At 29.2% G+C, this 13,944-nt stretch overlaps 1 protein-coding gene across 1 annotated transcript; it reads left to right on the top strand.

Annotated features, from left to right (window-relative positions):
• Positions 1-7,703: 7,703 nt before the first annotated feature.
• LOC111681307 lies at positions 7,704-8,102 on the top strand. Its single transcript, XM_023443055.2, has 2 exons — positions 7,704-7,947; positions 8,009-8,102. The coding sequence occupies exons 1-2, from the start codon at positions 7,725-7,727 to the stop codon at positions 8,023-8,025; spliced, it is 240 nt and encodes a 79-aa protein (XP_023298823.1). The 5' UTR covers positions 7,704-7,724; the 3' UTR covers positions 8,026-8,102.
• The last annotated feature ends 5,842 nt before the right edge of the window (positions 8,103-13,944 follow it).

Genomic DNA, 13,944 nt, shown 5'->3' with positions numbered 1-13,944 from the left:
AATCTGTAATCACTTTTATTTCATACTTAAAACCAATATTTTGAGTGAAAACATAAAAGTCCGTTTTTCTCGAAAACTATAAGAGATACAGCAAAAACAAGTGAAATCGTTGATCACTTTTATTTCATACCAAAAACCGATATTTTGAGTGAAATCATAAAAGTCCGTTTTTCTCGAAAACTATAAGAGATACAGCAAAAACAAGTGAAATCTGTGATCATTTTTATTTCATACCAAAAACCGTTATTTTGAGTGAAAACATAAAAGTCCGTTTTTCTCGAAAACTATAAAAGATACAGCAAAAACAAGTGAAATCTGTGATCATTTTTATTTCATACCACAACCGATATTTTCAGTAAAAACATAAAGGTCCGTTTTTCTCGAAAACTATAAGAGATATAGCAAAAACAAGTGAAGTCTGTGATCAGTTTTATTTCATACCAAAAACCGATATTTTGAGTGAAAACATAAAAGTCTGTTTTTCTCGAAAACTATAAGAGATACAGCAAAAACAAGTGAAATCTATGATCACTTTTATTTCATACCAAAAACCGATATTTTGAGTGAAAACATAAAAGTCTGTTTTTCTCGAAAACTATAAGAGATACAGCAAAAACAAGTGAAATCTGTGATCACTTTTATTTCATACCAAAAACCGATATTTTGAGTGTAAACACAAAAGTCCGTTTTTCTCGAAAACTATAAGAGATACAGCAAAAACAAGCGAAATCTGTGATCACTTTTATTTCATACTAAAAACCGATATTTTGAGTGAAAACATAAAAGTCTGTTTTTCTCGAAAACTATAAGAGATACAGCAAAAACAAGTGAAATCTGTGATCACTTTTATTTCATACCAAAACCGATATTTTGAGTAAAAACATAAAAGTCCGTTTTTCTCAAAAACTATAAGAGATACAGCAAAAACAAGCGAAATCTGTGATCACTTTTATTTCATACCAAAAACCGTTATTTTGAGTGAAAACATAAAAGTCCGTTTTTCTCGAAAACTGTAAGCGCAATCTGTGATCACTTTTATTTCATTCCCAAAACCGATATTTTGAGTGATAACATAAAAGTCCGTTTTTCCCGAAAACTATAAGAGATACAGCAAAAACAAGTGAAATCTGTGATCACTTTTATTTCATACCAAAAACCGATATTTTGAATGAAAACATAAAAGTCCGTTTTTCTCGAAAACTATAACAGATATAGCAAAAACAAGGGAAATCTGTGATCATATTTATTTCATACCAAAAACCGATATTTTGAGTGAAAACATAAAACTCCGTTTTTCTCGAAAACTATAAGCGAAATCTGTGATCACTTTTATTTCTTACCAAAAACCACATTTATTTCTTACCAAAAACCAGTTTTTTTGTGTGAAAACATTAAAGTCCGGTATACTCGAAAACTGTAAAAGATGCAGCAAAAACAATCGAAATCTGTGATCACTTTATTTCATACCAGAAACCGATATTTTGAGTGAAAACATAAAAGTCCGTTCATACCAAAAACCGATATTTTGAGTAAAATAATAAAAGTCCCTTTTACTCGAAAACTTTTAGAGATACAGCAAAAACAAGTGAAATCTTTGGTCACTTTTATTTTATTAATAAACCTAAGTATGTATTGAGAAAAAACATAAAAGTCCGTTTTTCTCGAAAACTAAGAGATACAGCAAAAACAATTGAAATATGTTATCACTTTTATTTGATACCAAAAACCGATATTTTGAGTGAAATCATAAAAGTCCGTTTTTCTTGAAAACTTAGGGAGGTACAGCAAAAACAAGCAAAATCTTTGATCATATTTTGAGTGAAAACTTAGAAGTCCGTTTTTCTCGAAAACTCTAAGAGGTACAGCAAAAACGAGCAAAATCTATGATCACATTTATGACTTCTATAAAACATACTTGTGTCCGTTAAAGTCTTGGTTGGCAGAGAGATTTCGTCTAGTAAAAGCTTATTTATGTAAAATTGTAGTATTATAGAGATAAATAATAAATAAATTATACTCATTTATCAATTGGAAGTCAAAAAAAACATCACTTTCACAGAAGGAAAAAAAATTAGTGCTTCTTTTGAAGTAGTGCTAAATGTTATTTTTTTGGAAGTACTTCGATAACAAACTGCATCAACTAAAGACTTCTGTGCAAAATTTCAGTTCTATAGCTGTTCTCGTTTGGATTCTATCGTGTTTTAAACAAACAGATGGATTGGATGGATGGCTAGTATAGAACTTGATTTTGCAACTTTTTGTCGACATACGAGTATATTAAACATAATTATGAACTTAAAAGCCATATTCGGCGGGCAAGGTGAAATTATGTACCGATCTTAACCATTTTCAATCGTCCACTGTATCATAGAAGATTATGTGCCAAATTGTAAACCTGTAATTTGTTACAAGGTTTACAAGCCCATTTTAAATAGGCTTCGTCCTTGGGTCAAAAGAAGATCATGTACCAAATTTCTTTGAATTATCATCAAAATTGCTACCTGTAGTTTTAGGTTTACATGGACGGACGGACATAGCTAAATCGACTCAGTAAATGATTCTGATGCAATAGGTATACTTTAAGGTTTTTATAGGACCATTATTATTGTGCGTTACAAACACTAGCACAAAGCCACTAAAGTGGTGTAGGGTATAATAAAACAAAAATGAAACACAAATTTTTAATACAATGCATTGTTGTTATAAATTTATTTACAATATTTCAAAACGTATATTTAAAAATCATATTCGTTTTACGTGTATTTTAATTAACATGGTATTAATACTGCAAAGAAGAATGATCACATAAAATAAATAATTTTTAAGATTATTTTAATTTTACATAAAAATCAAAATACTTACAAGGTTGCCGATTGCGATAACGTATACAGACTGTCGATGGTTTAACGTGAGCACCTGCCGTGTCGGCCTATCTCACGGTGGTCTTTTTCATCCACTGGGTAGACTTGTGAACGGTCTACCATCGCCCCTTTGTCTTCAATGAAGACGCAGGTTTTTGCTGTATCTCTTATAGTTTTCGAGGAAAACGGACTTTTATGTTTTCACTCAAAATATCGGTTTTTTGTATGAAATAAAAGTGATCACAGATTTCACTTGTTTTTGCTGTATCTCTTATAGTTTTCGAGAAAAACTGACTTTTATGTTTTCACTCAAAATATCGGTTTTTTGTATGAAATAAAAGTGATCACAGATTTCACTTGTTTGCTGTATCTCTTATAGTTTTCGAGAAAATCGAATTTTTATGTTTTCACTCAAAATATCGGTTTTTGGTATGAAATAAAAGTGATCACAGATTTCGCTTGTTTTTGCTGTATCTCTTATAGTTTTCGAGAAAAACGGACTTTTATGTTTTCACTCAAAATATCGGTTTTTGGTATGAAATAAAAGTGATCACAGATTTCACTTGTTTTTGCTGTATCTCTTATAGTTTTCGAGAAAAACGGACTTTTAAGTTTTCACTCAAAATATCGGTTTTTGGTATGAAATAAAAGTGATCACAGATTTCACTTGTTTTTGCTGTATCTCTTATAGTTTTCGAGAAAAACGGACTTTTATGTTTTCACTCAAAATATCGGTTTTTGATATGAAATAAAAGTGATCACAGATTTCGCTTGTTTTTGCTGTATCTCTTATAGTTTTCGAGGAAAACGGACTTTTATGTTTTCACTCAAAATATCGGTTTTTTGTATGAAATAAAAGTGATCACAGATTTCACTTGTTTTTGCTGTATCTCTTATAGTTTTAGAGAAAAACTGACTTTTATGTTTTCACTCAAAATATTGGTTTTTAGTATGAAATAAAAGTGATTACAGATTTCACTTGTTTGTGCTGTATCTCTTATAGTTTTCGAGAAAAACGAAGTTTTATGTTTTCACTCAAATTATCGGCTTTTGGTATGAAATAAAAGTGATCACAGATTTCACTTGTTTTTGCTGTATTTCTTATAGTTTTCGAGAAAAACGGACTTTTATGTTTTCACTCAAAAATACTGGTTTTGGCATGATGTAAAAGTGATCACACATTTCGCTTGTTTTTGCTGTATCTCTTATAGTTTTCCAGGAAAACGGACTTTTATGTTTTCACTCAAAATAACGGTTTTTGGTATGAAATAAAACTGATCACAGATTTCACTTGTTTTTGCTGTATCTCTTATAGTTTTCGAGAAAAACGGACTTTTATGTTTTCACTTAAAATAACGGTTTATGGTATGAAATAAAATTGATCACAGATTTCGCTTGTTTTTGCTGTATCTCTTATAGTTTTCGAGAAAAACGGACTTTTATGTTTTCACTCAAAATAACGGCTTTTGGCATGAAATAAAAGTGATCACAGATTTCGTTTGTTTTTGCTGTATCTCTTATAGTTTTTGAGAAAAACGGACTTTTATGTTTTCACTCAAAATATCGGTTTTTGGTATAAAATAAAAGTGATCACAGATTTCACTTGTTTTTGCTGTATCTTTTACAGTTTTCGAGAAAAACGGACTTTTATGTTTTGAGAAAAACGAACTTTTATGTTTTCACTCAAAATATCGGTTTTTGGTATCAAATAAAAGTGATCACAGATTTCACTTGTTTTTGCTGTACCTCTTATAGTTTTCGAGAAAAACAAACTGTTATGACTCAAAATATCGGTTTTTGGTATGAAATAAAAGTGATCACAGATTTCACTTGTTTTTGCTGTAAGTATCTCTTATAATTTTCTAGAAAAACGGACTTTTATATTTTCACTCAAAATATCTGTTTTTTGGTATGTATATCTTATAGTTTTCGAGAAAAACGGACTTTTATGTTTTCACTCAAAATATCGGTTTTTGGTATGAAATAAAAGTGATCACAGATTTCACTTGTTTTTGCTGTATCTATTATAGTTTTCGAGAAAAACGGACTTTTATGTTTTCACTCAAAATATCGGTTTTTGGTATGAAATAAAAGTGATCACAGATTTCCCTTTTTTTGCTGTATCTCTTATAGTTTTCGAGAAAAACGGACTTTTATGTTTTCACTCAAAATATCGGTTTTTGGTATCAAATAAAAATGATCTCAAATTTCACTTGTTTTTGCTGTATCTCTTATAGTTTTCTAGAAAAACGGACTTTATATTTTCACTCAAAATATCTGTTTTTTGGTATGTATCTGTTATAGTTTTCGAGAAAAACGGACTTTTATGTTTTCACTCAAAAATACTGGTTTTGGCATGATGTAAAAGTGATCACAGATTTCGTTTGTTTTTGCTGTATCTCTTATAGTTCTTGAGAAAAACGGACTTTTATGTTTTCACTCAAAATATCGGTTTTTGTTATGAAATAGAAGTGATCACAGATTTCACTTGTTTTTGCTGTATCTCTTATAGTTTTCGAGGAAAACGGACTTTTATATTTTCAATCAAAATATCTGTTTGTTGGTATGTATCTCTTATAGTTTTCGAGAAAAACAGACTTTTATGTTTTCACTCAAATTATCGGCTTTTGGTATGAAATAAAAGTGATCACAGATTTCACTTGTTTTTGCTGTATCTCTTATAGTTTTCGAGAAAAACGGACTTTTATGTTTTCACTCAAAATATCGGTTTTTGGTATGAAATAAAAGTGATCACAGATTTCACTTGTTTTTGCTGTATCTCTTATAGTTTTCGAGAAAAACGGACTTTATATTTTCACTCAAAATATCTGTTTTTTGGTATGTATCTCTTATAGTTTTCGAGAAAAACGGACTTTTATGTTTTCACTCAAATTATCGGTTTTTGGTATGAAATAAAAGTGATCACAGATTTCACTTGTTTTTGCTGTATCTCTTATAGTTTTCGAGAAAAACGGACTTTTATGTTTTCACTCAAAAATACTGGTTTTGGCATGATGTAAAAGTGATCACAGTTTTCGCTTGTTTTTGCTGTATCTCTTATAGTTTTTGAGAAAAACGGACTTTTATGTTTTCACTCAAAAATACTGGTTTTTGGTATGAAATAAAAGTGATCACAGATTTCACTTGTTTTTGCTGTAGCTCTTATAGTTTTCGAGAAAAACGGACTTTTATGTTTTCACTCAGATTATCGGTTTTTGGTATGAAATAAAAGTGATCACAGATTTCACTTGTTTTTGCAGTATCTCTTATAGTTTTCGAGAGGAACGGACTTTTAAGTTTTCACTCAAAATATCGGTTTTTAGTATGAAATAAAAGTGATCACAGATTTCACTTGTTTTTGCTGTATCTCTTATAGTTTTCAAGAAAAAAGGACTTTGATGTTTTTATTCAAAATATCGGTTTTTGGTATGAAATAAAAGTGATCACAGATTTCACTTGTTTTTGCTGTATCTCTTATAGTTTTCGAAAAAAACGGACTTTTATGTTTTCACTTAAAATATCGGTTTTTGGTATGAAATAAAAGTGATCACAGATTTCCCTTGCTTTTGCTGTATCTCTTATAGTTTTTTAGAAAAACGGACTTTAATGTTTTCACACAAAATGTTGGTTTTTGGTATGAAATAAGAGTGATCACATATTTCCCTTGCTTTTGCTGTATCTCTTATAGTTTTTTAGAAAAACGGACTTTTATGTTTTCACACAAAATGTTGGTTTTTGGTATGAAATAAGAGTGATCACAGATTTCTCTTGTTTTTGCTGTATCTCTTATAGTTTTCGAGAAAAAGAGACCTTTTGTTTTCACTCACAATATTGGTTTTTGGTTTGAAATAAAAGTGATCACAGATTTCACTTGTTTTTGCTGTGTCTCTTATAGTTTTCGAGAAAAAGAGACCTTTATGTTTTCACTCAAAATACTGGTTTTTGGTGTGAAATAAAAGTGATCACAGATTTCACTTGTTTTTGTTGTATGAAATAAAAGTGATCACAGATTTCACTTGTTTCTGTTGTATCTCTTATAGTTTTCGGGAAGAACGGACTTTTATGTTTTCAATCAAAATATCGGTTTTTTATGAAATAAAAGTGATCGCTTGATTTTCTAAAAAAGGACTTTAATGTTTTCACTCAAAATATCGGTTTCTGGTATGAAATAAAAGTGATCACAGATTTCGATTGTTTTTGCTGTTTTTCTTATAGTTTTCGAGAAAAACGGACTTTTATGTTTTCACTTAAAATATCGGTTTATGGTATGAAATAAAAGTGATCACAGATTTCAATCATCAATAAAAGATCATGTGCTAAATTTCGTTGAATTATCTGCGAAATTGCGACCGGTAGTTTGATTTCAAAGTTTACATAGCTAAGTCGACTCAGAAAATTATTCTGATCCGATTGGTATACTTTAAGGTGGTTATAGGACCAATATTATTGTTCATTACAAACATCAGCAAAAAACCCAATATACCCTCCCCACTAAAGTGGTGTAGAGTATAAAGACACCTACACCTTAACGTCTACTTTAACACTTGAATTTTAATGAACAAACATTTTCGTTATAATGATTTCAACGACTTTTACAACTATAATTAATGATTTTAATTTCAGTTTAATAATTATAAAGAATTTTTACTAAACTTGCTGATTAATTATAGTGATCACAGATTGTTATGTGATTCAAATAAACTAAACAAACAAATATCTCTTAATTACATCTTAACACTTCAACTTGGTGATTACATTTAGTAATAATTACAAAAAACAAATTATTAAATATAAAAAAAAGTTCTAAGGAAAATATTCTTATAAAAAGCCCAATTTTAGAATGTTTTCTCTAACAGTTGTAAAATGAAATTTAACGGTTTAATAACAATTTTTGTTCTCATCGCATTATTTGCAATTTATTGCTCCGGTCAGGCTCCACCGAATTGTTATGGCAATGTTGCAGTACTATGTGCTGGAGGTGGACCTAAGGTTAATGCTCGAGCTGGTTCGGGACCTTGTGAACCCTATGACAATAAGTGTTTGGTGGAACAGTTGAATTGTATTCGTTACAAGAGTGGTGAAACATGTAAGTAGTGTAATGGTCATGAAAAATAAATGAGATTTTTTATTTTTATTTTCTATTACAGTATTAACTCCCTGTTAGAGGAATGAATTGTTTATTATATATTAAATTGTTTGTTAATACTCTTTTAGTCTACAATAAAATTTTGCAAAAAGTTATGAGTTTTTATTTTATTAACTTTAATACAATTTAATTCCGGTTGTAAGACGTTGAAATGCATTTGAAAAATTTTTTATTTTTAATTTCGCTTTTTTCTCATAAGTGTGTTAATATTTATTTAAATAAATCAATTAAAATTTGGCCATTACTGATTAAAGACTAATATTAACCTTGTTTCATAAGACACCTTATTTTTTATTTAAAACCGGATATTACATTATCAACAGCTTCCTCCCCAACAAATTTTCAACTTGTCTATGAAGTGATTTATTAAATGTATGTCAGCAAAAAAGTGGATTTTTATGTACTTTTTACAATTAAAAGATATATCCGAATACATATGTAAAATTTATGCGTACTTTAGTAATTTGACTTGTTATCAGTTGTTCAAAAGAATACTCTCTTCAAATTATATCATAGTTTTTAGTTCATCAGAATGTAATAATTTAAAATGAAATTTTAAACTACTATTTTTGGAAAGAAATCTGAAATTAAACGCCACAGTCACTGTGCATCTCAAATGGTGCACATTAATATAAATCTCGCTACGAAAATTTGTAAACGAATAAGGAAGCAATTCAGCAATAAATCAGTAATGGTTTGTACTTCAATAACCACTTACTTTTCAATGAATATTAGCATACCATCTGCATTACTTCGAAGTACTCGTTTAATCACTTTCTTTTAATCTGATATAGAAGTACTTTATTTTCGGCATTGTCATTTTGTTTGCACATTTTATTTAAATTATTCAAAAGTTTTATAAACAAGTCAGATTTCTATATTCGGCTGTGCCGAATCTTATATACCCTTCACCAAGTATGTTTTAAAAAACAGTTTTTATTTATTTTGTATCTCTGCATACATGTCACACATAACACACACACAAACAAATGTAAACTGTAGCAGAAAGAAATATTAACCGTTGTACTGTACTACCACCGTTAAACTAACTGTATTACCACCCTCAAACAAATATGTGCTGTATTATCACCTTGTTGTTGTTTTTATGCTTTTATTTATAATTTGTTGAGGAAATTTTCAGAGGTAGTCTCAGATTTTTACCCATATCTCAGTTATTTATAGACCGATTTTCCTGATTTTCAATAGGAAACTTCTCGAAAGCATGTCTGACAGAATTATTGAAGATTTGGATCTTGAAGATATCTGGAGTCTTCAGAAAATTAATTTCAACTGACAGGCAGACAGACAGAGGGACATGGCTTAATCGACTCCGCTATCTATAAGGATCTAGAATATATATACTTTATAGGGTCGGAAAATTATATTATAGAAATTACAAACGGAATGACAAAATTATATATACACTTCTCACTAAGGTGAAGGGTATAAAAAGAAAACAACATTAAGTTTGTATCTTTTGACGCATAATAAAATAGCTAAGCAGTGGTACAGTGAGTAAAACATTTAACTTACAAACCGAGCTCCCTAGATCGCATTCTCAATGGCTCCTTTTTATTATAAAAAACAAAACAACTTACTCATCAACTTCCTCGTAAGCAAAATATACTTCTCTAACTCCCAATTTGTAAGCGAGCGTAGAAGTAGTTATCTCCAATGACATCACCGTGGTCAAAAATTGCGTTAAAATGCTAATGAAGAAGTACTGAAAAGAGGTTTTATTAGCATTTTAACTCATTACTTTGCAATGGAATTTTTTTCTGGGTTAGAACCCTAAACAAAACAATTTTAATGGATTCCGAAGATATATTGTATATATGTAGATAGTTACTTGGTTTGTTAGTTAGATAGATAGATAGATAGATAGATAGATAGATAGATAGATAGATAGATAGATAGATAGATAAATAGACAGATAGATAGATAGATAGATAGATAGATAGATAGATAGATAGATAAATATATAGATAGATAGATTGATAGAGAGATAGATAGATAGATAGATAGATAGATAGATAGATAGATAGATGGGTAGATAGATAGATAGATAGATAGATAGATAGATAGATAGATAGATAGATAGATAGATAGATAGATAGATAGATAGATAGATAGATAGATAGATAGATAGATAGATAGAAAGATAGATAGATAGATAGATAGATAGATAGATAGATAGATAGATAGATAGATAGATAGATAGATAGATAGATAGATAGATAGATAGATATATAGAGAGATAGATAGATAGATAGATAGATTAGTTAGTTAGTTATGTAGTTAGTTAGTTAGTTAATTAGTTAGTCTGGTATTCCATTTAGGATTTATGAGACTGTTATGTGCTCTACTTTTTACCGTAACACATGACCAACTGTACATCGTTAATAAATTGCATATATAGTTAATGAGGCCGCCAAACACACGATAAAATCATTAAAAGAAATGAAAAGGAAAGAGTACTTCACATGTGGTACTTAGACCGTCAAAAACAATTGAACGTTTTTTTCTTTCTTCTAAATTTGTTACATATTTGGTCGCAAACAATATTTAAAACTTAAATAAATCAAAAAAAAAAAGGTTTCTCCCCAAGTAACTTATTTAACATTGGATATAATGCAGCATCATCACCATCATGTTGACGATGATGAAGATGGAGTATAAAAAATAAAAAATATTTTTAAGAGTTTTTTTATGAAATGAAGCTCCATAGCTTTATTTCCAAGTGCGTTAATCGGGTAAGATTTATATTTTCAAACAATACAAATATTTTTAAATAAATCATTGTTGTTATTACTACATTAATTTTTTTTTGTTTTATTTGAAAGTGCTTGAATTGTTTTCTTTTTAGCTTACACGTTTCTTTCATTATTTTCAAACCTAATGTTGGTATTTTTTTCTAGTGGAATTGATCAAAGTTTTTTTTTTGAAATGAAAGTAAAAACTATTTTGTAATCATTTTGATATTTTGCTATTTCGCATTGTATGTATTCGCATTGTATGCTATAAAAGTTGAGGGTCTGTTGGAGGTTTTAATTGGTTTTGTAAAATAATTTTTATTAAATGATGTTATTATTTTAATGCGCATTAAAGCTACATATATGACATATACTAGATTGATCTGATAGGAATGAATCCGATACTAGGTGCTATTATTGCTGTTCAATGGGACATTTAGTAAAAGTTTGATTAACAAGTATGAAGTTCTTTAAACCCAATTACTGATGTTTATAAGCGAGTGTGGTAAGTACTTGCCATTATCATTTAATGGAATGATAGTTTTTCGAAATAAGTTGCTCGTTTGTTTCTTTGATTGATTTTAAGTTAATTTTTGATTTTTAGTTAATTATTACCCAATTGATAATTTTTGAATTATGAAATTTAAATGTAATCGAAAATTTTATATTGTTTGCAATGTCTGAGCAGATTAGTAAATTTCCTTTTGAAAGGGCATTTCATAGACTCATGTGATAAATTATATCATTATAAAAAAAGTGACTTCAATGTATTGAAAGAAAAACATTAACATATTTTTAATAATTTAAAAACGATTTTGCTATTTAAACTAGTTGGTTCATTAGTAATTTATTTGTTTCTGTATTATAGCCTACATCACTATAGTGGGAAGGATATTATGCGTTTGTGCTTATGTTGGTCCTGCACCCACCTTAAGTATAGCATTCAGCTCAGAATTACTTTCTGAGTCGATTTAGTGAGTTCATGTTTTTGAGTCGATTTATCTATTTCCATCCGTCTGTGTATTCATTTAACGAATGTATGCTACAGGTCGAAATTTTCAAGATAATTTGATAAAATTTCATTATTTATTTCAGTTAGCTCCATACAACTGTACATCCCGAATACGGCTTTTGAGCTCATAATTATGTTAAATGTTCTACGGTCTCTATAAAAATCGGAAAAACTAGATTTTTTGGTACTTTTTTGTTCTTTAAAAGGTACTTTTTTAATTTTCTATAATATTAAAAATAGAATCATGAAATAGTGTAGGGTACGGCCCTACACAAGTGATAACATAAAGGGAATTTTTTCGTACCATTTTTTTTTCAACAAAAGGCTCTTTTTGAATTATCTGCAATATTATTTCTAGAGTCACTAAATTAAACACTTAGGCCCGAAGCAAGTGATAATAAGAATTTTTTGGTACATTTTCGTTCTTTAAAAGGTACTTTTGATTTTTCTATAATATTGAACACAGAAACATTAAATTAAGCATATAGGATCCAGAATAGGTGAGAATCCATTTAAGGAATTTCTTTTTTTGGTACTTTTTTGTTCCTCAAAAGGTATTTTTGGAATTTTTTTATAATATTAAACCTATAAACATGAAATTAAGCATATAGAGACCGGATTAGGTGAGAATCTATCAATAGGGAATGGAATTCTGTTTCGAACTTTTTCGTTTTTCAAAAGGTACTTCATGAATTTTCTATATTATTATAAAACCTATAAACATAAAATTAAGCATGTAGGACCCGGAGTAAGAGATAACCTATAAAAGAGAATTTTTTTATACTTTTTCGTTCTTCAAAAGGTATTTTTGAACATTAAATTAAGGGCCCAGAATAAATAATAATCTAGAATGAATATCTCTTGCATGTTTTTTAACTAATTTTTAAATTTTTTTCTGAATTAAGATAATAAACTACATAAATGTTTTATTATTTAAAATAATTTACATTTTTCACATACTACAGGTGTAGGGAATCATATTGTCAAACATGACCAACTATACATTCTTATTTGTTGTCATTATTTTAGATTGCATTTGTTTTGTCTTAAAAATCAAGAAAAATATGGACTCATAAATCTTTAAATACTCCAACAACAAGCAATTGTTGTTGTTGTTGTTGGTGGTGGTGAACAAAAAATGCGAATATATGTATGTGTCCAATTCGGTACGTCTGTCTATCAATACGGAGACATCTGGTAAAAATTTTATGAAAAAAACCATATAGAGGAGACAACAACAGTTACCAAAAGGTATATTTGCAAACGCATTCACATTAATCACGTACATTTGTATTATTTTGTATGTATATTACAAAAATCACCAAAAAATATATTTATATATGTACAATGTAAAATTTTATTTTGGTTGAATTTTTTTTAATCGCACTAACCACAAACATATAAAATAAAATATACATCTTACGAATAGTACAAATGTATGGAAAAAGACTATCTAGATACTTGTTTAACTAATTTTTTTTTTATTTTTACCACAAATGACCAATGCCTGTCTACGTTTTAACATGTGGATATAATTTAGGTTTTTTTCTGCTTTTCTTTTTATACCCTACACCACTATAGTGAGGAGGGTATTATACGTTTGTGCTGATGTTTGTAACATACAAAAATATTGGTGCAATACACACCTTAAAGTATACCGATCGATTCAGAATCATTTTTTAAGTCGATTAAGACATGTCCGTCCGTCTGTCCGGCTGTCCATGTAAACCTTGTGTGCAAGGTACAGGCCGCAATCTTCAAGATAATTTGATGAAATTTGGACCAAGCATGTTTTTTGGCACAGGGCCTATTGAAAATGCCTGAAATCGGTCCATTATTTCACCTAGCCCCCATACAACCGTACCTCCCGATTTAAACTTTTTATGCCATAATTACGTCAAATATTTTATTATCTCTCTAATTGGCACACATAAGTTTTACATAAATATAAATGACACTGGAGATTTTCGTAAGGATCGGCCCTTATTTGACCCTAGCCCCCATACAAACCCCCCTTCAAAAAATGTCTTAAACGTCTAAAATTGAATTTTAACCATTTGTATCGCAATGAAACTCAACAAAACTAACTGTTATTTAAAAATATATCCTTTCCCAAATTTACCAAGGATCGGCCCATATTTGACCTATATAAAGCCTCATTTAGAAATTTCA

The sequence above is a fragment of the Lucilia cuprina genome, chromosome 4, assembly GCF_022045245.1.
Source record: "Lucilia cuprina isolate Lc7/37 chromosome 4, ASM2204524v1, whole genome shotgun sequence".
NCBI classification, from domain to species: Eukaryota; Metazoa; Arthropoda; class Insecta; order Diptera; family Calliphoridae; genus Lucilia; species Lucilia cuprina.
Note: the sequence above shows the minus strand (reverse complement) of the source record. Positions and strands in the feature narration are given on the sequence as shown.

What these genes read in the sequence shown, in the direction of transcription:
- LOC111681307 (XM_023443055.2), top strand. Translation starts at nt 7,725, where the DNA reads ATGAAATTTAACGGTTTAATAACAATTTTTGTTCTCATCGCATTATTT.